The sequence below is a fragment of the Quercus lobata genome, chromosome 3 (assembly GCF_001633185.2).
Source record: "Quercus lobata isolate SW786 chromosome 3, ValleyOak3.0 Primary Assembly, whole genome shotgun sequence".
Taxonomy (NCBI): domain Eukaryota; kingdom Viridiplantae; phylum Streptophyta; class Magnoliopsida; order Fagales; family Fagaceae; genus Quercus; species Quercus lobata.
The window spans coordinates 74,253,001-74,279,938 of record NC_044906.1 but is presented as its reverse complement, the minus strand read 5'-3'; the positions used below and the strand labels follow the sequence as shown (position 1 = coordinate 74,279,938).

Below are 26,938 nucleotides of genomic sequence, written 5' to 3'. Positions count from 1 at the left end.
AGGGTCGGTGACTATGTGACCTTTGGTGATGGAAGTCATGCTCAAGTCCTAGGCAAAGGAACCATTGAGATACCTGGTTTGCCGCTGTTGAAAGATGTGCTGTACATAAAAGGGCTGAAGGCGAATTTGCTGAGCATCACTCAAATTTGTGATGATGATTTTCTGGTACAATTCTCTAAGAAGGGATGTTTGATCATCAATGAAGAGGGGATTCAGGTTTTGGAAGGAAATCGGACTACTGATAACTGTTATGGAATTGTTCTCACGGCACCCATATCGTGTAGAAGTGCTCGTGTGGATACGTTGGAGTTGTGGCATCACAGATTTGGGCATGCCAACTTCAAACAAGTAGCAAAAGTTTCAAAACTTGAAGCAGTCGAGGGACTTCCTAAGTTTGGAAAAGTGAAAAAGACCGTTTGTGGTGCGTGTCAAATGGGGAAGCAAACTAAGGCAAGTCATCACAAGGTGAGTGTGATAGCCACCTCTCGGTGCTTGGAGTTACTTCATGTTGATCTAATGGGGCCTACCAGAACAGAAAGCCTAGGGGGGAAGAGATACATTATGGTTATTGTGGACGACTACTCAAGATACACTTGGGTTGATTTCCTTAGAGAAAAATCAGAGGCTTGTGAGAGGTTGGAAATTCTGTGCAAGAAACTACAAAACGAAAAAGGGATTCCGATAGCCAAAGTTAGAAGTGATCATGGGAGGGAATTTGAAAATGCAAGATTCGAGTCCTTCTGTGAGAAGAATGGAATTAAAAGAGAATTTTCAGCTCCCAAAACTCCACAACAAAACGGAGTGGTAGAGAGAAAAAATCGTGTGATTCAGGAGATGGCAAGAGTCATGTTGCTTAACAAGCAAATATCTCAAAGATTTTGGGGAGAAGCTGTCAACACTTCGTGTCACATTGGCAATAGGATTTTCTTTCGAGTTGGTACAAAGAAGACTGCCTATGAGATATGGAATGGGAAGAAGCCAAAAGTGAAGTATTTCCAGGTGTTTGGAAGTAAATGCTATATCCTAAATGATCGAGAGAATCTTGGGAAGTTTGATGCGAGAAGTGATGAGGGTATTTTTCTTGGCTACTCTACTACAAGTCGAGCATATAGAGTGTTTAACAAGAGAACAAAAACTGTGATGGAGTCCATAAATGTCAAGATTGATGATGCCTTACCTAAGGTGGAAATGATTGATGATGTAGAAGGGCCGAGCACCAAAGAGGCCGATGTTGAGGTAGAAGCTTTGGATATAGAAGGTGAAGAACCTATACCAGAAGTAGAATCGACTCCCATCAACCCAAGAATGGAAACGAGATCGATGTCTAGAACATCAAGCCCTCTTACTCCTCCGGAAGTCCATCCTCCTATCTCTCGTAGTGATGAAGTTTCCACTTCAAAAAGGCCATCTTCAAGAGTTATCAAGAATCATCCGGAAAGTAATATCATAGGATCTCTTGATGACGGTCTTCGCCTCAGGAAAGGAAACGTTCTGCTAGCTAATCATGTGACATATCACTGTTATCTTGCACAATTTGAACCAAAAAGGGTTGAAGAGGCTCTTCAAGATGAGAATTGGGTTGAGTCAATGCATGAAGAGCTGAATCAGTTTGTAAGGAATGATGTGTGGGAACTTGCTCCACGGCCCGAGAACACTCATGTTATAGGCACAAAATGGATTTTTAAAAACAAAACTGATGAAGATGGAGAAATAATTCGAAACAAATCTCGGTTAGTAGCCCAAGGATACACTCAAGTTGAAGGAGTGGATTTTGATGAATCTTTTGCTCCGGTGGCAAGACTCGAATCCATTCGCATCCTCATGTCCATTGCGTGCACCTTGAATTTCAAACTTTATCAAATGGATGTAAAGTGCGCATTTCTGAATGGATATCTAAATGAAGAAGTATTTGTTGAGCAACCAAAAGGATTTGAAGATCCTCATTTTCCAGATCATGTACTAAGATTGAAGAAAGCCCTTTATGGCTTAAAACAAGCGCCTAGAGCCTGGTACGATCGTCTTACATATTATCTTCTAGACAGAGGTTTCAAGAGAGGGTATGCAGATCGAACTCTGTTTGTCAAAAATGATGAAGGTTATCTCCTTATGGCACAAGTCTATGTTGATGACATAGTGTTTGGGGCAACCATCGAAGATCATGCTACTGATTTTTCTGAAGAGATGAAGAAGGAGTTTGAGATGAGTATGGTGGGGGAGCTCACATTTTTCTTGGGTCTTCAAGTCAAACAACAGAAGGAGGGTAATTTTGTATCTCAAGAAAAGTATGCCAGAAACATCGTCAAGAAGTTTGGACTCGAATCCAAAAAACATGCCTCCACCCCCATGAGCTCTTCCACTAAACTGAATGTGGATTCGTCGGGAGTTGAAGTAAGTCCTACATTGTATAGGAGCATCATAGGAAGTTTGCTCTACCTTACAGCCAGTAGACCGGACATTGCTTTCAGTGTGGGCGTTTGTGCCAGGTACCAAGCTAATCCGAAGGAATCTCATCTGACTGCTGCTAAGCGAATCATTCGATATGTGAATGGTACTGCAAACTATGGTCTTTGGTATTCAAAAGACTCAAATGATTGTCTTGCTGGGTATTCAGATGCTGACTGGGCTGGCAGTGTAGACGATCGGAAAAGCACTTCAGGTGGCTGTTTTTATCTTGGTAACAATCTTGTCTCATGGATGAGCAAGAAGCAGAATTCAGTGTCTCTATCTACTGCAGAGGCAGAATACATCGCTGCTGGAAGTTGCTGCACTCAGCTTCTTTGGATGAAGAAATTACTTCATGACTATGGAATTCCTCAAGAAACGATGTGTGTCTTCTGTGACAACACCAGTGCCATCAATCTTTCCAAGAATCCTGTTCAGCATTCTAAGTCTAAACACATAGAGATACGCTACCATTTCATTCGGGATTTGGTAGAGGAAAGAGTTGTGTGTCTTGAGTTCATACACACCGACAATCAAAAGGCGGACATCTTCACCAAGCCTCTCGATGGTCCACGGTTTGAATCACTCCGTAAGACCATTGGTGTCGGTACAATTCCTTGATTCTCTTGTGTGTTGTGTGCTTCACATATTTATAACTTGATATATTTGCTTGTGATGTGGCACACACTTCCTTGTTAGCCCTTTGTGCAATATGTTTATTGTTTGTTTGTCCTTCTGTTAATTCTGTTGGTTCTTTCTGTGATTGTTCAATCATTTTTCTTCTTTTATGTCAAAAATCCAAAAATCACATAAAAATTAGAAAATCAAAAAGCTTGATTGACTCTGTTGAGCTTTTGTCTCAAAACTTGTTTTGCCTTGTACCTTTGTGCTAATGGCTTTGTGCATTTTCAAGCATTGCTTGTTTTCATACACTTATATCACTGTGGGAAAAATCTTGAAATCTTTGTGATTGTTGTAAATAGATCTTCAAACTTGTCATGAATGATTAGTGAATGGTTTTGTTGATCTTGAGACTTGCATAGACTTGTGTCTATATATCTTCCCACTCTTTATTTTTTGTTTTGCTAAAAAGAGCTCACCAAATGTAAATCTCCAAATGAAAAGAGATATTGAGCTGCAAAAGCCTGTCGCACATTCTAGTATTTGACTAGGAAAAAGGGTAAGCGACCTTATATTGAAGTGAATGTTTATTCAAAAAGCCAAAGGCTTATTCCTTAAAGTGAAATATCATATATCACTCTCACAATGAGAGGTGATTGACTCAAAAGATCAAAAAGATCAATTGTTATGATTGAAAGTGGAGTCAAATGTAAAGCTCCAAATCATGTTATCAAGTTTTGTGGGAGGTCATATACACATATTTCTATAATTGAGATGGGTCACATGATCTAGTGCTAATTGTGTATGCCTTGGTTGAATTGATCATTGAAGCTTCACATTAGACGAAGGACTATCTCATTGTTGATATCCACACACAACACACAAGTTTATGTTCTATAAATGCCATATTCATTTGTGTGATTGTACTTGATGAAATGTGTTTTCACATGCTCAATCTTTGTTAATTCAAGCACAAAAAGATTTTTGAGTGTTTTAGGTGTTTTTGGAAAGTATTTTGTTTGAAAAATCTGAAAATTTCAAATATCCAGTTTTGCCCTGTTTTGGCGGCTCAGTCGCAGGTATATCAAGTCGCGAGCCTCAGTCGCACCTTCGCTGGTCATTTTTGGTGACTTGTTCGCGAGTGGAAGGTCCAGTCGCGAGGTTCACTCAGAGATTTTCGCGGCTCAGCTCGCGACTTACTCGAGGGTAGACCTTCCAGTCGCGAAAAACACTTAGAAAAATTTTCAAATTTTCGTCCTAGGGTGTTTTGGCGGCTTGATCTGGCTACTTTTTGGCGACTCGTCTCAGTCGTGAAAATCGCGTGTTTTGGACATACAGGGGCAGTTTTTAAAATGTTTTTCCCTCGATCTTTTTGTGACTGTTCATTGTCTTTCTCATTTGCTCTTGTCCATTCACACCGTGCCTCCATTTTCGATCTCCATTGTTTGCCTCTTTTCAGCTCAAAATCGTCGACTAACAGGTATGGTTTTTCTGTCTTGAACTCTATTTTTCCTGTTGTTATGGTTTTCCCTCTGGATTTTTCACTATTGATTGTGTTTTTGTGATGGGTTTTTAGCTCAACTATTACTCTTTGTCTATGTTTAGCCTTTGAAAGCTTGTGTTTCTGTTTTTGAGCTAGTTTATTTTGGGTGGTTTTGTTCTTCATCATGTGCTTAGCTAGGGTTAGCTAATTTTTGTCTAATCTGCTGTTGATGTCGTGTTTTACTATGATCCTGTGTGGTATCCTGTTGATGTGTTGTTGATTGTGGGTCCTTTTTCAGCTGATTATGTGGTTCTATTTGGACTCCCTCTTCCGTGTAGTTCAATTTGAGCCATTCGTGTCCCTCCTTGTTGTTTTCTATCCATTTCCATCCAGCTATTAGGGTTTCTTCATTGTCCCTATATTTCCACTAACCCACTGCTAATAAAGTTTGCTGGATTGTGGTCTGTCATTTCCCTTGTTCGTAATGCAGACTGGTCATGTCACCATTCAAAAAGGCTGCTGTAAAAGGAGGTAGTTCCAAAGGGAAGGAACCAGTCATAGATGTTGATGATTTCTCACCTCAACCAAAAGGGACTCGTTCTTCATCGAAGAGATTCGATCCCGACAGGTTCAGATCATATGCAGCCTATCAGTCTTATGAGAATTTCTTTCTTCATGCCACACCATTACTAGAGAGAGCTTTGGATCAGTCATCACTTCATGACACTGACATTCCGAAATGGTTTGCTCACAAGGATTGGAATTACCTTCTCTCTGATCCGGATGACGCGTATGAAGAGTTGGTAAAAGAATTTTATGCCAACGCAATTGTGGAAGGAGATGAACTTAAGTGCTGGGTTCGGAAAAAGAGCTTTTCTGTCTCTCCTGCATATCTGGCAGAAATTCTTCACATCAACAGACCCATTTTCCGACATTCGCCAGTTTACGATGATCTCTGCCCTGATGAGGAGCTTCTTAAAGAAAGTCTTGGTCAAGATTTGGAGTTCTCGCCAAATGGCAAGTCCATCAGTGTTTCCTCTCTCTCTCCAAAGCTAAGAGTGCTTACAATTGTAATGTTTCACAATTTGTACCCTTTGTCAAGCACTGGGTATATGAACCTTGGACGGGCTTTGTTTCTTCATGATCTAATCTCTGATGTGGAAATAGACATCTGTGCTCATATCTTTCATGTTCTGCGCAAAACGGTTCTTCGAAATGAGTCTCGGATATGCGTTCCTTTTTGCAGTCTCATTTCCCGGATCTTGAAGCTCAAGGGAATTTATCCAATGGCTGATGAATCCCCTATGTCCAAACCAAGTCCAATCAACATGCGTACATTCAATGCAAGCTTTGGACATAGTCGGAAGAGAGCCAAACCAGAAACTTCTGCATCTCACAATGACTCTCAGTTTAGCACTCTCTCCCTGGATGAGAAACTTGATCACATTGTCTCATCTGTCCACGAGTTGAATACAAAGATGTCTGGACTCACAGCTTCTCTACACCATCAAAACACTCGGTGGGATATGAAGTTTACTTCTCTTCAAACTCAACTGGATCAAATTCAGAGAAAGCTGGAAGAGGATGACTAGCCTATTCCATGACAAAAAGGGGGAGAGATAGGCATGATCAAAGGGGGAGTGTCTTTATCTAAGGGGGAGTGTCTTTACATTCTTCTTCTCTTTAAGTTGATGTTTTGTGTTTTGTACCCGTAAACTGTTATTCAGGATGTTTGTGTTTTGTACCCATGTGCTTGTGTAAGCTTTTAGGGTTTATGTTTTATGCATAGTTTGTAGGCTTTATGGTATGTACCTTGCCTAGTGCAGCCTTTATGCTATGTTGAAATCAGTACTTCAATCTAAATGGTATACATTTTGGTTTATGTACTGTCACTCATGTGCCCTTGTAGGATTGTTCCTAGATGCATATGCCTTGTGTGATATGCATTGGTTGAGTGTTGAGCATACAAGTGTCTTGCCTTGTGCTTGTTAACTTGTATGTCCTTGTGTTCATTCCAAGTGTGAATGAGCACTGTGATCACTACCTTGTGGTGTTCACTTGGTTGATCAAGCCATGGTTTGTTTCATAACTCCATCTTTGCTTGATCACATATTGCCTGTTTCATATGCATTTTATAATTTTCTGCTTACAATGATTATGGTGTATTGTTGTGTTTCAGGAGTATTATGTTCATATGATTCAAGTGCTTCACAGCTTCTAGAGTTAGGTGTGAGTGAGTTTTTGTTCAACTGTTCCCAACTCACATGTTAAGTCTAGAGTCTGTTTTAGGGTTTTGTCACGGAATAGCCAAAGGGGGAGATTGTAAGGTTGAATTCATTCAACCATCTAATTGGCTTTATTCCGTGCCAAATTTGCTTGTAATTCAGCATTTAGTAACCTTGTATTTAGGTGGGTTTGATGTAAGGGTAGTGAGTGAGATAGAGTGAAGTTTGCTCAAGAGTGTGCAAGAAAACAGAGACTCGCAGCTGGGACTCACGGGTGACTCGCGGCTGCAAGCCGCCAGAAGCTGCACACGTGCCAAGCATGCTGGAAGATGAACAGTCATGCTAGCTGGAGCACTACAGGACAAAACAGGACAACTGGCCATACGGTTATCTCGCGACTGGATCTCGCGACTTAGTTAAGCCGCGAGGTCAAGCCGCGAGCCACCCCTGTTTTGTAAAAACCTGACGTTTCACATTCCTCTCCACTCCAGTATAAATACCCCTATTACCCACGATTGAAAGAGAGCTTCCAGAGAGAATTTTGAGAGAGAAACCCTAAAGAAAAACTAAATTGATTCACACACAATCTATACCTTAGAGACTCTTCAAATTCCTCAACTCTCTTCCTCTCCATTGTCAAATCCTTGAGAGGCATTTAAACCAAACCTGGTTCTCACCATCATCATCACTGTGAGACAGTTTCGATTCTGGAAGCAGTAGGAAGGAACGAAATCTTTCAAGTTGATGCTAAATGGTTTAGTAGCGGAATCCGGGAAGCTAGAAAAGAAAAAGGTTCGGCGCAACCTCGTTGGAGCAAGAAGCTTGGAGGGCTTAGGTGCACTGGGTAGATTAGGCTTGGAGGGTCTATTGCTGTCCTTGTATCCCAACTATATTTTCTAGTGGATTGATTACCGCTTGGAGGGCGGCGGAGAGGTTTTTCGCCGAGGACTTCGGTTTCCTCTTCGATAACACATCGCGTGTTGTCTTTGTGTTTGCATCTTCCTTCCTCTATCTTTGCCTTTAAATTATCTGCTGTGGATTTTATTTTGTTATGGCTTAGATAGTATTTAATCAATTTCGTATGATAGCATATGTTAAGTTTCCGCACACTAGTTGTTTGACATATTGCTTGAATTGATTAAGTTGTAATTTGGGGGTCTAAACGTTCAAAGGTGTTTTTACACGTTATTGAACTTTCAAAGGATTGACAAATTATTTTAATCCCAGATGGAATTTGAAAGAGAGATACCAAATGGAGTGGCATGCTTTTGTTGCATAGTCTACAGAAGGAAGACAACTCTTTGTTGGATGTTTTAACATATCATGCTTCAACAGGAAGGCGGCCAGCTTTAATGCAGCATGAAAAGCAAATTTTCAAAACTCAAATATTGCACTATATTTACAAATAATGACTCTTGATATCAGGTCCATTACTAGATATTATGATTTCCTATCCTAATCCCTGTAGACTATATCTTTTGAATGTGGTACATCTTCTAAATTAGTTTTGATTATTTTTACTCTTTGTTTGATACTCTCAGTTAGCCACTATATAATGTACTTGTTTAGAGGTATTCGCTTCTTCTTTTGCCTCTTTAGTTCTATTCTTATTGTTAAATTGTTATTTATCATTTCTTGGTATGTAATGTAACTAATTTCAAAATGGGAATGGAGCTTTAGGACATTCTTGTTTTTCTACCTTTCTCTTTATCATCAATTCAATCTGTTTCACTTAGTTTTAGTAATGCATTTACAAATGTGTTTAATTTTCTCAAGACGATCTAGTTAATGCATTGTAATCTACACCATCTATCTATACTAAGGAAAAAAAACAGCAAAGGAATCATAGCAACTGAAAACTGATGATTATTTCCCATAAGTATTACTGTTTTTCCCTCTACCTTTAGTTGGCTATGCAAAATTTATTGAAATTTACTGCCATTAATAATCAAGGCTCATGCTTGTCCAATGCTTGCTTGAAGGTATGCAGATAGCGCAAATGCTTATTGGACTGGCTTTTTCTCTAGTCCCCCAGCTAGCCTTGAAGCAATATGTCCGAGTTCTAAGTGGATATTATTTGGTATGACATCAGTGTCACTCTGCCTTGGTGGTTATGTTGAATAAGAATAGATAGGGAATAACTATTTCCTCTATTCCTCTACACTTGATTTGCTAGATGCAAACAACCTACCATCTCATGTTGCCATCCTAGAAAGTGCTGGTTATATATTCTTGCTATTTGATCACAAAAGTTGTCCACTTTATATTCCAAAAATTCTGCAAGGAACACAAAAATGTGCTCTATGCAGAGAGAGGATGACGTTTTCTGATCATCAATAGGGTGGAGTATTGTCATCATTTATTTGGGTTATAAACATAAATGAAGCAAATTTTCTTTAGTAAAAAGAATGCAGCAGGACAACTTAATATTTGGCTGGAAAGAGATCTGATGATCCCAACTCTGTCAGCCTGGAAGATGCTTTAGGGATTCACAGCATACAACCAATGACTATGCAAAACACGTGGGTTTTGGAGCCCCTGAGGTAGGCAGCTAATCCTCATTTCAAATTGACCTTCTGAGTCTTATTTTATAGTCTTTGCACCATTGTTATCATATGATACTTCTCTTTAAGCTATCCTATAAAATGTAACAACTTTTCATAGACAGAAGCTGTTGTAAATGCTGCCCTGTCATGCTTCACTAGTAAAAACTCAAGAAATCAATATACGCTGCCTGCTAGTTATATTTTTGGTATTTTTGAAAGCCCAAGATCTAAGATTTGAAAAGCTTGATATTTTTGGTATGAAGCATGATGGAAGACATATGGAAAGGAATAACAATACCTCCATGGCAGGTCTCTCTAGTAATAGAAGAACTATCTTTTTGTGTTATAGCAGTTCCAGGAACCATGCTATCAGAAACAAAAGCACTTGCAAAGTTAGCTTCATATGGTTCTATGAACCTATTATGGTCTTGTGTAAACAATTGGGCAAGTAAATGAACTGTCTTCTTTTATTTTATTTTTTAGGTTCTTGCTATTCTTCACTGCTTAGTACCAAAAACAAAAGCAAAAAATGGTGAGAAATATATAACAATAATAATTAGGTGGGAAGTAGGCATCCCAATTTATAGAATTTTAATCATTCTGTGTATTGCATGGGCATATTTTCCCTTTGAAAGAACGAATATTTCCCTCCATGGAATGAATATTTCTGAAACACTATCAAGTTTGTAGGTTCTTGCATAAATTTGTGCATTTTTATAACTGATTTTAGCTATCCATTACAGCTCCCAATCTATGTTCATGGTGCAATTGCCTTTAACATTTGCATACTGTCTTGAAGGTCATAATTCCATCATCATACACCAGTTTATGTTAACCATTGGTTTGAGCCAAATCCTTAAGAGGTTTAAAGATTGATAAGTTGAATTTTGTTGATCGGCTTAGTTTTGCAATTAGGTATACACAAGATTTGTTTAGTTCTGCAATTAGGGATGCTAACCTTTTTTCTTGTGCAGTTCTATGACTTGGAGAAGCATACGAAAAATAAAATGGAGATAAAAAAGTCTAAAAGTCAACATAAATGCCTCAAGGTGGTTGAATTAATTGGCTTTGTTGGGTGTGGAGTTGATATGGAGATTGCAAAGTACATATTGAGTCATACTGTGACACTTGAAAAGATAATTATCAATCCCTGCCATCCATTTATAGTGAGTAGTGACAACTAAGGATGCTGATGAGCATCTAAAGGCAAGAAGTCGTGCCAAGCAACACCTTGAACATAGATTACCTCCAGGAGCACAATTAGTAGTACTCTAAATATGATCAACAATTCCAATATTCTTTTGTATGACCTGATTTGCAGTACTCAGTATTTGGGTCAATTATGACAATTGGAGCAATGTTAGGTGCAGTGCTGAGTGGAAGAATAGCAGACATCCTAGGACGCAGAGGAGTAAGTTTTGCTAATTCCCTTTACATGTCTCTAGGTATATGTAAAGATTTTAGGCGCATTATGTTCTTCAACTCATCAGTTCTTCTTCTTCAATTATGTTAGCTAAAGACATCTCTTCTTTAAAAAAAATAGGTACCTGTATATATAGCATAAATAACCCCCAAAAATCTTCGAGGAGGATCTACTACTGTGCATCAGTTATGGCAAGACCACTAAGAAATTGTACGTTGAGTGAGTATCTTTATGATTCATGTGCATAACTATTGATTATTGTTCAGTTCATGATTTCTTTTTGGGTTAGTAGTTACATATTTTGTTGGAACTGTTGTCAACTGGCGCACCTTGGCTCTGATAGGTATCTTCAGTTCACTTTTCCTATTGTATAAAACTGAATATAATTGCTCTATCAACTAGATTTTAATTAATTTCATTTGCAGGAACTATTCCATGTCTTGCACAGCTTATAGGTTTATTATTATTCCTGAATCTTCAAAATGGCTAGAAAATTCGGTTCAAATGGAATGTATCACCTTGAGTAATGTAAGATTAACGTTTGAAGCATCCAATGGTTTAGAATTATGAAACTAGCTTAAAAAACCCTAATTCTTGAATTAGCTGTGCCTCTCTAACCCATGAGCCAACCTGAACATGTTGGATCATTATTTTGAATCCAAACTGACATGATAATTCTCTGAAACATGATCACAACTTATTGGGTTGGGTTGCAGTGAAGTATTGTTGAGGTCCTTTGGCTTTGCATATATTTCTTGCACCAAAGAATCCACAAGCAAGCAACTATTCTGCAGATCTGCATTGAGGGGCATCAAACCCTGCTGAGTGTGTCTTCCTTTGTCTTCCAATACCTGCGGTAGAAATTTTCCTTACACCTAGATAGGTTTGTACAGATTGTACTTGAAGAGTATACAGATTGATTACTAAAAATATTGGGTGTGTTTGGGATTGAGACATGGCCTATAAAAATAAAGATGGAAACATGTTGGCATTATTGTTCTTTTTTCTCCATTTCTCTTATCTCTTTTTTTCCTCTACTTCTCGAGGTACTTTTCACAGATAGTGTTAATAGAACTCTATAAATTTCCGTCCCTTCATCCTTACAAGCCAAAGACAAATCCTTCCTCATCTTTGGAAACCCCTAAACTTTACATACTTATTCTATCAAATAGGCATAAAAAACTTACCAAACTAAAGCCAATTTTGCATCGTAAAACTTTCTTCTACAAATCTAAACCCTATATTCACAAATCGCTATAAACCTGAACCCACCACAAGCATATGTAGGCAAATTCTGCAATTTCTCTTGCGTCACTGTTAAAGAAGTTAATTAGATTACTTGTATCTAACTTTCCTAAATTCTGGAAAATAGTTTGTAGAATGTAGAAAAGAGAGGAAACATGGTATGCCACTTGCACTTGCACAGAATATGGTTTGATGGGTCTAGACCTTTTTGTAGCTTGTATAAATTGCTTATTAGAAGGTAAAATCCCTAAATTACTTAAAATAAACAAGAAGTGTGTGGTTTAAAGTTTGACTATTAAATCCATTAATAGTTGTTGAATTACAATTTCCATGCTCTTGCTGGACTTGCTTATTTTGTGCTTTAGATGCCCCTCTTAGAATCTTGACCACACCCTGTTTTGTTGGTCTGCATTCAAAAAAGGACCTTCATTCTTTTCTTTTTTGACTTTTAGACTTATGAAATAGGAACTACACTTTTTTTTTTTAAAATAAAAAATAAAATAAACAAAGAGGGATTTTGATAGATTTTGCAATTGGTTGACCCCTGAATGGAATTTTGTAGATTTATCCATAAAATTTCTGAAGTTTCCATGTCTAACACTTTGTGTCCATGAGCTATATTTCAACTGGTATTTTATTTTTTCAGGTTTTAATGATTCCTACACAATGTCCCTGATTTTTATTTGTCTGAAAAATTAACTCTATTCCTTGTAATTTCAGTTAGCAAGAAAAGTGGAGCCTTTAAGTTGAGTGAATCAATTTGAATACAAGAACACAAAAATCCTAGCATATCTACTTAATGCTATCTTTTAGTTACAAACTTCAATAATCGTCTATTTAAACATGCTATCATATCCATTAGTTTAAAAGAAATACTAGTCCCAAATACTTTTAATGTTCCAGATTCTCTTTATTATTCTCAATTAATCAGCAATCAAATAAACCGTAGAAGAAAGCCTAAATTCAAATGCTTTACTATAGAACTAGTGTGCAAGAAACCTGGCTTACCTTGCTGGAAAAGGGTTCATACCTGTCTGCATTTCTTCAAGTATTTGCCCCTTAGTCTCTTGGTACTAGCTTTGATACAAATAGAACTGTCAATCCTGATATGCTTGAGATTTGAGAATATAAACAAGGTCCCTGAATAAATAAATAATTAAATAAAAAAAAAGTGGAGTGAAAAGTTTGCATTAGGCAATAAACTGGACTAAAAAATTTGCACTGGACAGTGGAGAGAGAAAGATGCATCACCTGCTGAGCTCCATTCCTTTAGGAAGTTAAAAACATATGACACAATCCAAGAACTAAACTAGTTTACAAAAGACACAAGGTTTCCGCTGAACCCTTCATGTTTATTAGAAATATCTAGAATAGCAAACTATAATTGAATTTGAACCCATGGTTTAGTGGACTAATTTTTGATGTTCGCATTGAAGTGCTCAGAGTTCTTTTGTATATAAAGTTATATACAATGTAGGTTGTTATATATTTAAGATTAAAGAGGAGAGATTTCAAAATGCCATTGAAAGTGCTGCTGAACCTTGGTTTGAAGAGCTCAACTCCTATTTGATCGGTTGAACTCGTTTTGATCAATTGAGATATGGCTCAATAAGAAGGCTGTATAATATTAGAACCCTGTTCTTTGTTCAATTCCTGGCTTGATGACGAAGGAATACTCGATCGATCGTAAAAACTGTTTTTCTGTAGTTTTCTAGATGGGGATTTTCTGGTTTGTCAAACGGATAATACTCTGTGAATATTATAGTCAATCAAAGTGACTGTTTTTGAAGGGGCATAACCCTTCAGCTATAAATAGTGATCTATATTCATTTTTTGTAACTACCTTCTTTTACCATTTTTCATTAAAATTCACAAGAATTCTCTCGGTAAATACTACTTGAAGAATTCTAAGCTTAGTTGTGTTTGGGAACAAATTTGCAGTAATCCTTTAGTATCATTTGAGTGTGGGCAAATATTGTTTGAGATTAGCAAGGTGATTGTGTCTAAGCCTTTTGTTATCTATCTATTTATTGCTATTCCTTCATTGGATTATATACTTTTCCAGAAGTTTTTGCGCGATAACTGACCTCTGACATTATGAGCCTTGTTTTTCCTGCAAGTCCTAGTCCAAATGATCCAAAATATACCTAAAAACATTAGCAAATGTTCAGCATGTGACATAAAGTGTTCAACGAGAAAAACAGCACAAGATGCTATATTTATTGTCAAATGTCACGAGAAAGCTCCCTTTTTCTAACCGCTTAACAAGTTCAATCCTGGTTCTTGAAATATCCCCTTTTCTGAACATTAATAATGTTTTAAGTAGTTAACAAGCCCTAGTTTTGATTCTGCCAGAGAACTTTCCCAACTTTTAAATTTCAGAAGAGGGAGTTTTTTTTTTTTGGTCCAGTACAATAGAAAGTGTGTTCATAGTCCGTATGTCTATTAGTATTGTGTCCTGAACCTCTAATAATATATCAGAATGGCTTAACTTGCCGAATATGTTAATGTGGGAATTGTGAGTATTTACAAATAAATAAATAAAGGAGTTGTGGATTCTGTTTATGGCAGAATAGGAAAATTGTGGGTGTTAAACTGTTAATTGATTTGATTACTTTCACCTGCTTTATGAAGTGATGTGGTTATCTTGTAGCGGTAATTAAGTGGTACCAAAATAAAGCAACTAAAGCATGTCCCCCACGGCAAAATTACGTTACTAGTATATTACCTACAACCACCAATAACAGAAGTGAACTTCTTCCACTATTGAAGGTCCTGATCACAACAAGCTTTACATTTCAGGAAATGACACATAAGGTAAAGTATTCTAGAATGAACCTGCAATAAGAATGACAAATTGACAACCCTGTGATGAAGCAACCTGTACATGTCCACACTAAACCTGTATTTGTTAGTATTAGATAAAAGTCAGCCTCGTCAAAACACACCGATAAAAAATTACTCTTAAATCTCAGTTGATTGTTGAAGGGGTTCTGTCTGCATTTCAAAAGTTAGTCTTAAATCTCAGTTGATTCCTGAAAAATATCAGCATTTTCTCCCCTAAAAACGCTAAGGTGCACACTTTTTCTCTTGAGTCAATCTTTGCCTGCAACTGATGGGCTTAGTGAGGTGTGGGCCTACTGTAACGAGTGAGGCTTGGGCTTACGGAAGTGTGTTTCGGATTGGTAGGTCTTAAGTAACTGATGAAAATCAGGCCTAAATTCAAATAGAGCAGATTGGGCTTCCTAAACGGGTCGGGTTGACCTAGTCGAAACCTAATAATGTGTGTTTCCTTTGTTTGTTTAGTTATTTGTGGATTTGATTTTGTGATTGGGTTTCGGGTTTGTTAAAACAAAGTGGGTTTGTTTGTGGGTTTTGGTTATATGGAAATATGGTGGCTTTGGTTTAGGTAGATGGGATTTGGGTATAGCTTTGCCCAAGAAGATTTTAGATATTTATGTTCGCCAGTTTGTGGGTTTTGGGTATATGGAGAGAGAGAGAGGTAATAGAATACATTGGAAAATTATAAATCACGTAAATCTAAAAATAAATATAATAATACTTCATAATTGTTCGAAGGAACCTACGTGGTGTGTTGGTTATAATACAAACCTTGGTTCTTAAATAAGATCTGAGGTCTTAGGTTTAAAATTCAAAACTATATTTTACTTTTGTTAACATTTACAAATGTCACATTGCGTAAAGGACTATTCATTTATTCATTTGACCTCTTAAGGATGTGCAGCTACTGGTTTCAATTTAACGAATATCAATTACCAGTCTTTTTTGTCCTTTTTCATCTTTCAGCATACTATATATCCAAATTGTACTTGGATGCAATCTCACAAGATTTTTGTTTAATCGTACACCTTCCAGGGCGAAGCTGATGGTTCCTTTGAATTTGAAGATTTCCAGCCTGCATCTCTAAACACTACTAAGCAGCTTATTGGAGACTTAAATAACATCGATATAGTCTTCCATATTGGAGATATAGTCTATGCTATGGGTTATATTGCACAGTGGGCCAGTTCACTGCACAGATTGAGCCAATTGCATCAACTAAGCCATTCATGATTGGAAGGTTTGTCATAATATGCATAAATAGCTCATTAAGCATGTAGACATCTTCTGATTTTTCATATGTGCCATCATTTAATGTCTTTGCAGTGGTAACCATGAGCGTGACTGGCCAGGAATTGGATCCTTCTACCAGAACATGGATTCAGGAGGAGAGTGTGGTTTGTTAGCCAAGAACATGTTTTATGTCCCCACTGAGAATAGGGCTAATTTCTGGTATGGAAGTAATACTCAGATATAAAGAACTTTGTAGCAATTGTTTGCTTTATTCACCTGTCATATTCACTATTAGCCATAGGTGCTGCTCATTTAGTTCATACCTTTGACCTCTATGTAGTGTGATAGTATTGTTAGGATCCCAACTGCATGAAATATCTTCCAACACAGCTAGAAATTCTCTAAAACATTCTTTTAATTTTTGCCAAAAAAAAAACATATGCATCTTCACAACTCAAAACCACTCTTCAAAAATTCTGAAATTACTCCCAAATCCATTGTCTTACATTCACTATTAATGTGGGTTTCTCCAATTTTTGGCTGTAAAGAACCAGCTGCCAAATTGGTTCCACATAAAAATTTTAAAAAATTTACTTGTTCAAGAAGGGAGAAGGGGTGGGATTCTTGATGAACACTTACTTGTTTCCAGGTACTCCACTAACTATGGCATGTTCCGATTCTGCGTAGCTCACACTGAACTTGATTGGAGAGAGGGATCAGAGCAATATAGTTTATCAAGACCCTCGCATTAGTTGACAGACAAAGACAACCATGGCTAATCTTTCTTGCACATAGAGTACTAGGTTATTCTTCTGTGGGCTTTTATGTGGAAGAAGGATCGTTTGAGGAACCAATGGGAAGGGAGGACCTCGGAAAACTTTGGCAGAAGTACAAGGTTGACATTGCCCTCTATGGCAGCAGTACAATTATGAAAGATCATGCCCGGTCTACGAGGTATGATCTTGTATAACAAAGCTGTACCATAGTCATTTCTTCCTAGATTTTGCACTGCATAGATTCGGTACCACCACAGACATTGCAATTTCTTAACCAACAATTTAATTGTTAAAATAATGGTTAAGTAATAAAATCCACTATTTACTACCAGTTAAAACTTTTTGGATAAGTGGTAGTTTATCTTGGTATTAGATTAAGTGATCTTAAGTTTGAACCATGCCTCCACTTTACCTCCCATTCAAAAGTTAAAAATTCCACATGTTGGATTCACTTTTTGAGGGATAGTCTAAGCCTCATGAGGGACAACATAGAATAGTAGTTAAGCGATTAATTAAATTCACTCTTTTCTATCAAATTAAGCTTTTAGGACTAGTGGTAATTTATATCTTTTTTCTTCATGCTGCAGAATATCTGCACCAGTCAAGAGAAACACAACTATATAGGCCCCTTGAAGGGAACGATTCATGTGATTGCTGGAGGAGGAGGAGCAAGCCTTCATGAATTTGCTCCCATCAATACCACGTGGAGTATATATAAAGACTATGATAACGGATTCGTCAAACTTACCGCATTTGATCATTCACACCTTTTGTTTGAATACAAGAAGAGCAGGGATGGAAAAGTGTATGACTCTTTCACAATCTATCGAGATTATAGGGACATCTTGACCTGTACTGTTGATAGTTGCCCAGAAGTTACACTAGCACAGTAGTATCTTGGTACAGATATAAGGGAAATTTTTGTTGATGAGTGTTCATTAATGTTGTGTGTGCTAGCAGTTCCTCATCATGTTCTGCTGCTTTAATATTTATTATTTTGATTAATCAAGTCTAAGAAACTGAGCCTTTTATTATGTATGAAAGTTGTTATCAATTTCTAATCTATATCTGTATAATATCTAAAAACTGAAGTATAGCATTTATTGTTGCACGCTCTTGTTCAGTCTGTCCACTTCAATCCACTTTAATATTTCTGTCCAATTTGGTCCACTTCAATCCACTTTAGTATTTATGTCCACTTCAGTTGTAACACCCCATAAATTTTGTTACCAATTAAATTATTATACGTAAATTTTTAAAGGAGGCCTATAATTAAATGGAATAAATTAGTATTGGGCCCAAGGTATTAAAAATATGATAAATACTAAGGGATCTGAAGCCCAAAGTGAGGTGGCATAAGTAAATATATGGGCCTTGAAAACCCTAACCCTTTTTCCTCTTAGGTCTCACGTGTTTTTGCTGATGGGATTTCTTTTGCTTCAGCCAACTATTGAATGTTGATTCTCTTCACTGTGGCTGTGGGTGGAGACTTCAGGTACGATTCTTTGCTCCTCTAAACTTAGGATAGTTTATACTCATGGCTAGCTTTTGTTCCCACTTTTAGCATCTGTTATTGGCGTACCAAATAGAGAAAAAATAGGGGCTGCCGTTATGGATCTAAAGCTAGGATTATTTTATTAGAACAAGGGTGCTTTGTGGGTTATATATAATAGTTTATATTCTCATTGTACTCACCGTTAATTTGACCTGCATCCACGCCCTTTTGTTTGGCTAAATCCTAGTCCAGCGCATCAAGGGAATACTAGGCAATTGGATGGATAGATTAATGTATATTATAGGTTATCACATGTCCATCTTTCTGCCGCATTAAAGTCATGCATGGATTATATTAATGGAAAAGGGCTGCCTTAGGTTATTTGATACCTACCTTTGCATCTAGTGATACTAATTTATCATCTCTAAGCCACTGAGTATGCAGTAACTTTTTAAGCCCAAAAATCTGAGTATGCAGCAACTTTTTAAGCCCAAAAATCTGTTTATGCAGCAATGATTTTAAGCCAAAATCTGATTAGGTAGAGCCAAAAGATACGATTATGCAGCGGTAATTGTAAGTCCAAAAATCTGATCAAAGCTGGAAGTGAATTGGATAGTTAAGTGATTAAATGGTGAATTTTGGATATATTAATATTGTTTAGGATAAAACCATTTAAGTGTGAAAATAAATTTTGAAGTGGGAAATTGTGTATTGATGAACCTATTTTTGGTATTGCTAGGTTCTAATTCTAATGAATTGTTGTGATTCAAGGGAGGTTGATTTCCTTTATTTTTGCAACTAAGAGGTAAGTGGTGTTTACTAATTTTGGGGGTTTTCCCAAAACAGTGTTAAATAATTAAACTATTTTATATGAAAGAATATGTTGATATTCTATATATAAATGAATATTTTACAAATGTTTGATGTGTACATTGGCTATTCGTTTTATGAAAAACTTGTGGGACAACCTAATTTTATTTAAACTTGTATGTGTGAATATGTCTTTATATTTTGAGAAGTATGAATGGATTATTTTGTGAGCATATTGAATATGTTTTGAAAACCTATGGCAAGTCGTGGTTAGAAGCTCAGTATGATATTTAGTCCTTAGCAAGGGACAATCATGCTGCAGCTAGTCCTTAGTAAGGGACGGTCCCGAAAGGGGACAGTGCACATTTGATAGCTCCTTAGCAAGGGAGCATACTATTGAGGATCCAAAAGGAAGCTCCTTAGCAAGGGAGTGTACCTTTAGGTTCCAAAGGAGCCATCCTTGAGAAATGGGATGAAAGGAGGTTCCAGTCCCAAAAAGGGGACAGCACAACCCTGTCAACGGGGCGTAAACGTTGACCACGAGAAAAGCCTAGGGAATTGTTTATGTGATGGTATCAATCAACCCTGTCAACGGGGCGTAAACGTTGACCACGAGAAAAGCCTAGGGAATTGTTTATGTGATGGTATCAATATATATATTATGATGGCTCACAATATAAAGATATTATTTTCTTTTACATGGAATAGTTGATGACAAAATATTGGTGAATTATAAGTTGTGAATCTATGGAAAGAATTATTTATTTGAAAGGTTTGTTCCCACACCCCAATGTTAGTGAATTCCACTTATTGAGTTATCTCACCCCCCTTTATTTCCCATTACAGATACATTAGGTGGATTATTGGAGTAGAGATTCTTGGGAGACAGAAGTTACAAATTATTTTTGTGGAATTGAGGATTTTATTATTATTTTATGGCATTAAACTTTGTATTGGAGAATTATTTTGAGGATGTTTTGTATTTGGTGAATTAAAGCTCTGACTTTTGTAATCAGTTTCAAGGTTGCTAATTTCTTTTATTTAATATTTTTATGGATTATTCAGATTAAATAGATTTTTATTGCCTATGATTTTGGGGCGTTACATCAGTTCAACTTGGTTGCTTCAGTCCACTTTAGTCTATTCCAATTATAAGATCTATTAATAAAAATCTAAATGAGTTAATTTAATTATTTTGTCCAAATCTATTAGTACATGAAGTCATTTAAACATTTTTTTAAATTAATATAATCAAACAATAAGATCTTTTAAATAATGCACATATGAATGTTTTCATTTAAATTTTTAATATGAATGGAACATTTAAAATGATACTGTTTACTATCTAAAAATTTACAAAGTAACATGATTGATTAGTTTCACATCAACAACATAATAAAAAAATTTCCTATTATTTTTTTTTAGTAATACTTAGTTATTACAAATTTTACTACATATAAGTCTTACAAATCTATATAATATCTAAAAACTGAAACGTAGTGTTTATTATTTCTACTCTTCGTTTGAAGTATATCAACATAGCATTTTAGTCCACTTAGGTCCATTCAATATATTTTGGTCCACTTTGGTCATTTTCAATCTAATAGAGTCCATTTTGGTCCACTTAGGTCATTCGGTCCATTCAAGTCCATTTTGGTCTAATTGGGCTTTAAATTGATTCTTGGGTTGCATTTTCAATTTTGGACTCAAAATTGTTTTTTCTTCTTAATTTTTGGGTTGAAAAATATGAAATTTTATTTTATTTGGGCCAAACTCATTAGTTATGAGCTAAAAAATACCCAAAAAAATAAAAAAAGGCATTAGAGATATGGACTCTAAAAAAGCAATAAAAATATTAAATATTAAAAAAAAATCACCTTAAAATTCAAGTTTCAATAATATAGACATTATATTTATATTTGGAAGGAAAAGAAATATTATATTGCAAGACCAATGCAAGCATATCGTGGGAGATGGAAGAAAAATTCACTTGGCATGATTTTTGACATCGAGATGGGCCTCTTTTTTCCTAAGTACATATTTAAGATAGTCTATAATAATGCCAATATCAAGTTATTTTCTTATATTCATGAAGGTCATTGGCATTGGCCACCAGGCAGGTATGAGTATCTAGTATCCATTTAATCCAAGTTGTGTGAGATGAAGTTGGGGGGTGAGGATTCTCTCTCTTGTTTACCTTCTAGAACAAGTAAATTGTCCTGTAAAATCACTTGGGAGGAGATTAGAACTAAACGTCCCACGGTAGAGTGGATCCAATTTATTTTGGTCTGTCCAACTGTCCCTTCAATTTCCAGGCATTCTTTTATTATTTGGTTGGCCAATGAGGATTTGGCTTTCAAAAAGGGATAGATTGATACCAAGAGATTATGAAGATTATACTTTATGCATGTTTTACATAAATTGTATTGAAATCTGAGATCATATCTTTTTTTATTGTTCATTACAAAAAGAATTTGGATGAAAGTAACGAGTTATTTCTTCATTAGTGAACCTTACTGCAAGTGGGATGATATGCTCAATCGGGGAGTTAATTCCTTGAGGAGGAAGTGTTTCAAATCCACTCTATGCAGATTGGTCTGAGCTGCGTCTATCAACAATATATAGTTTCAAAGAAACACCAAGATTTACAATGTCCAAATTAAGTCTGAGGAAGGGATCCACCTCTCTATTTGTTGGACATTAAATCCAAGATGGAATTCTGCTGCAGAATAAAGAAATATGTCAAGAACAGAGTTCTTTGCATGAGTTAGGGGATATCTCAATCTGTTTTCAAGAATTGAGTTGTAGTTGCGGTGTTTAGGCACTTAATGTAGTGTACTTGCTTTTCACCCTTTTTTTGCCCCAGCAAGGCTTGGTTGTGTTACTGTTGTACTTGCAGACTTCTGCCTGTTCACAGAACTGTCTCGAGTACTGAGTTCTAATAATATCACTCATTCAACTGAACAAAATTCAAGTAAAAAGGTCTCAACAAGGAATATAAAGATTCTTGCAATTGGAGAGGAGCCAAGCATCACACACCATAGGGTGAAGTGCCTTTCTTTGGCTATATCTATCAATGGATGAGCATCATTTGTGCAACCAAGTTATAGCCAACTTCAGAGTGATACAAATTCTTTTTTTTTTTTGCTATAACAAAATGCTATTCATAAGCATCATGTGTGACTTTATATACTGATGCCTTGGATGAAATTCGTTCCCAAGTTTTTTTTTTTCGGGGGGATATAATAAGCAACTGATCTTAATCTTAGGAATTTGGCTTAGTCAGTTGCAGCAAGCATGCAACATTCACATTGTAATGGCATGGTAAAAGCAAAGTTATAATGAACACTTTGCAGGTGCCTTAATCAGTCCAAGAGTCCAGGCCTCAACTCACTTGACTATATCATGAAATCTTACAGCCATTTACAGATTTACCATGTTGCTAACAAGTTCAACTAACACCTACAAGTATACATGTGAAGTTCTTTCCATGCAATAAGGAAAGATTTCAAAGCCAAACTGGGTAGAGGCATTTGGTCATGCTTGAAAGAAGCCCTGCTCACTCAAATTCCTTCTCAGCATGATACATCCCCAGTTCATATTTCTCTGCTACAGCTGCCATATCTTCCCCCATCAACTGAACTTTATCTTGGATGGTACTGCAGGATTTTCCTCTATGATTGTAGTATTGTATACTATCTCTCAGTTTCGTCTTAAAACTTTCTCAAATCCCGGAGGAATGCCATCTGGGTCCACTGTATTGAAACACTTCCTATTTGAGCTGTGCAAGTGGGGCTCAAAAGCAATCTCACTTCTACTTTTTACCCCTTGTTTATACCCTAATATTAATTGTTCACTACTAGAAATCAAATACTTCGAAATAGTTGAAGTCTTTCTATCTAACCTATGCAAGTTACTCCCAGAATTAGAAGTGAGTTCATAATGTCTCTTGGATGCATATCTTGAAACAACCATATCAACTCTCCCCACATTCTCTCCAGCTACCATATCAATTTCCATATCAACTGCCTCACTATCATCCATGCTCACGCAGTCATTGTGTGCATATTCCACAGAAGAAATGACTGGAGGGGGTTCTGCATCTACCTTGTCAAGAGTATGATTGTCTTTTACAGGGCGAAAGACTCCCCAAAACTGGTATTCTGCTTCTAACCTTGCAATAACATCTATAAACACAAAACTATTTGTCATATTCAACAAGGCAAGGAAAGTCATGTACAAAGAACCACTTGGCTGTAATGTAAATAAACACACAAAACACCAACAACCACCACATCAACCCTGTAGCCAGAATCTTCAATCTGGAAGTCTGCTGGTGCATCATAAGTTCACATATCAGGATCCTCATACATGAAGAAGATATACTGTTTATAGTTTAGAAAAACTAAGAATTCATTTTTATATTGAAATTTCAAACTTACAGTAGCCCCCTCATATAGTATTCATAAATTTCTACACCCACAATATTTAACATCTGATAGAGGACCAACTAGATTCTTTGATTTTGTTTTTTGGTATCAATATTCAAGAAAAATGAACTTACAAATCCACAAGTGCACAATTATGTTAAACCAGGAAAATAAAGTAGTTCATACAAAAAAAAAACTAATAAGGCAAGGCCCAAGTCAGGGAAGTATAAATAAGGACCAATATATCAGGAGACAATCCTAGATTCCAATGCAAATTATTTCAGTATCAATAAGGATAATCTCAATCAAAAAAATAATCAGAAAACCTAAAAAGGTTGACCTTGTTATGCTCATCAATCAGAAAAGCTTGTGCTACAGTGAAAAGAAATAGGAAAACTGAATGATGTGGAAAAAAGATAACTCACTCTGTGAGTCCACATGCAGCTGTTTTGATGTAAATATCAGCAACTCCACACCATTAAAGCAGCTTCTCATCATTGAATTTTGGACCTCCATCTGCTCAAACAGGGAGGCAGCGTGCTCTTTGGAACTATAAGTGAATAGAAGACGTATAAAAAACTGCATAACCAAAAGATGACTTAAAAGTTGGAGCAGAGATAGCCACACAAAAATCAGATGCCAAGACAAACCTCTCAATATTATCATCAGGGGAAAAGTATAGAGCAATGTCACGAAAGTCAGGACAATCATTCTGAAAAAGATCTGCCAAAATTTGGGATTGAGGAAGCAACTCAACACTAAGGACTAGAGGCATTTTTCCTGAAAACTCAGAGGCTCTACGACTGATGGAGGGTGGAAGTTGAGCCTTGAACCCACCAAGAAAGTTTTTAGGTGCAGAAATAGTAACAAAAAATCCTCCCCTGAAGAAAGAAAAATCTTGCATTTCTCACAAATCCAATAGAGAAAAAAAAGGAAATGTTTGCCATGTACATCCTAAGAAACAATCTATTAGACAAAATAAAGAAAATATGTTACTTCTAAACATTCTTTTTATGATTGAATGAGTTCCAACATCATGAAAGAACAGATTATATACAAAATAAGAAGAGATTGGTTACCGACTTCCAAGTAGCATGTGAAGTAGGGAGATAATCGTAGTATATCTTGAATATAGGTAAAATATTCAGCAACTCGCTTTTTTCAACATCAGAGTTCTTATGTTCAGCAACAGCTTGGGACTTACCACCTACAAAATACAGAAACAGCAATAAGTAAGAGCAATTAGGTTACCAAATTGTTATATTGCCTACTACAGTCCCAATTATAAACACAATTTCAATAACACAAAAGCAACAAGCTACAGGTTCAAGTCCATGAATCAGCCCCTGCAAAAGTGGGACTTTGTGCACTAGGTACAACTCTTTTTCTATCTTATTAATGCTCTTTTACTAGAAGACTGCGGCAGAAAGTGTTATGATTGAGTTTGTTTTAAAGGCTGTTGAATGGATGGGTACTAGGGGATTCACTCCCTTTATACAAGCTAGCTTGGGCTTCTTTCATTTATCATATCTGGCTTTCAAGAACTGCAAGAGTTCACAGTGGTCTGATTCACGAAGAGGAGAAGATTATGGGTTAATCAAGAACGAGGTTAGAGCTAGAATGGGAGTATGCAATGGATTCAAAAAAATTGAACAATAGGGTACTGTCTAGTTATTTGGATATATGTTTCTTAATTATAGAATCACTATCTAGCAGTTTGGTATTGTGTTCTGCTGTTGTTGCTGCTTGTCATTTGATTGTTTCTAATTTTTCATGTAAGTATCTTTCTTTTGTTTCTGATTAATTTAAACATCTTTCTTGATTGTTTAATGAAAGTATCTAATTCAAAAAAAAAAAAAAACTGAGACCTGCTGTAGCCATTTCAGAGCAATCTATTGTCATGGTTCTCAGGGTGATGTCCTTCCCACCAGCTTCTGGCAATACCATCCCACTTGACAAACGTGATTTACAAATCCAATCTTCTGGAATATCATGGAGAACAACCGGCATGCAATAACTGAAAATGGAGAGATCAGAATGACAATCTTTGCACCATATTTATCAATTGAAAAGCATATAATTAAAGAGTTAAGGCATGAAACAAATCAAAAGAATGAACCATAAACATCCAACCTATTCCATCCAAGTGACCTTACAAAACTTTAAGAGTACTACATAGAATGATCATTTCAGTTCAAGACCTGAAAAGTACAAGAACAAGAGATCCATCCAACCAACTTGAACTTATGGTCTAAACACACTGCAGTTGGGTCCTAAAAGAACCAACATAAAAGCCTATATGGGAAAAAACACCACCTGAATTAAGTCTCCTTGCTTCCTACAACAAGAGTAGTTGTGTATACTTAAAAAATGGTGGAAATAAAAACTATGCATTTCATTTTTCATGTACTGATAGTAATTAGAAGTCATTGATCGGGCACTAAATTAGGAAAATAAAGTGAAATTAATTGCATGGATGAACATGCACACGCATGCACACAAAGGTGCTAGCGGCAAATAAGAAGTGAAAAACATTGAAAGTACTATCATTTTTATTACCAAAAAAAAAAGTTCCTGACTGACATGACAATAAGCATGATTAGTGTCGCATCAATAACTTTTGTTTTGTGTTTAAAAGTTGACACATAGTTTATACAGTTTATGAAGTAATAATTCTAATATCCTAACATCACTCATAAAATATTATCATACCCATGTTCATGACTACAGCAACTGGAGCAAGTAGCTAATGCATTGTCAAAACCAGCATCACCACATATGTCACAAATTTCATACTGCAAGGTGGAAGAGTAGAACATGAAATTCCAGATACAAGTACCAAAACATTAATGGAATTTAATTAAGTTCAATCAAAATATTCTAGTCAACTTTTGGAATTTATTAATTGAAAATAATTTAGTTCCTTTTTGACCAAAATAGGTCCTGGTTGGGAATTATTGGGATGTCTAAGTGCTTTTCTGACTTTTGGCACATCCACAGAAACCACTTTCGAAAGAAACCAGGTGACAAAAATTTAAGGAGGGAAAATCGGGACAGGTGGCACAAACCTATGTGGGGCATTTAAAATTTGGGCCCAAAAGCAGCTAAGGAAAATCTGGGCCACTACAGACTGCCCCTGCAGTCCAAAAGGACAGGCACCAACAGCCGCAATAATTATTTAAATAAAAATTATGATTTACTTGCAAAGGTAATATATTTATATTGTTAGATCAATTACTACAAAATTACTCTACAGAATTTTCATTTAAAAACACATTTTACTAGTAGTATTTTCTCCCCTATATAAACATATCTATAAAACACATGCATTATCAAGGATTCAATATATTATACATTTATACTTCTCT

The 26,938-nt window shown here is 36.4% G+C and overlaps 1 protein-coding gene, 1 long non-coding RNA gene and 1 pseudogene across 3 annotated transcripts in view; 2 read left to right on the top strand and 1 right to left on the bottom strand.

Moving 5' to 3' along the window:
- LOC115979085 overlaps nucleotides 1-17,862 on the top strand; it is a 59,548-nt pseudogene extending 41,686 nt beyond the window's left edge. Inside the window, exons 3-6 of the transcript XR_004088939.1 lie at nucleotides 15,862-16,066; nucleotides 16,153-16,278; nucleotides 16,709-17,013; nucleotides 17,423-17,862. The product of XR_004088939.1 is annotated as a probable inactive purple acid phosphatase 1 (transcript). The remainder of the gene's footprint in view (nucleotides 1-15,861; nucleotides 16,067-16,152; nucleotides 16,279-16,708; nucleotides 17,014-17,422) is intronic.
- On the top strand, nucleotides 10,507-11,212 carry LOC115979094. The gene is made up of 3 exons (XR_004088941.1): nucleotides 10,507-10,728; nucleotides 10,861-11,083; nucleotides 11,166-11,212. It is a non-coding gene; the product is annotated as an uncharacterized LOC115979094 (long non-coding RNA).
- A 4,635-nt stretch (nucleotides 17,863-22,497) lies between the features above and the next one.
- Nucleotides 22,498-26,359, bottom strand: LOC115979086. The gene is made up of 6 exons (XM_031101055.1): nucleotides 26,283-26,359; nucleotides 25,439-25,587; nucleotides 24,654-24,777; nucleotides 24,221-24,451; nucleotides 23,996-24,120; nucleotides 22,498-23,327 (listed from the first exon to the last, which is right to left on the bottom strand). Exons 2-6 carry the CDS (start codon nucleotides 25,578-25,580, stop codon nucleotides 22,843-22,845), a joined length of 1,107 nt encoding a protein of 368 aa, XP_030956915.1. The 5' UTR covers nucleotides 25,581-25,587; nucleotides 26,283-26,359; the 3' UTR covers nucleotides 22,498-22,842.
- Nucleotides 26,360-26,938: the final 579 nt, after the last annotated feature.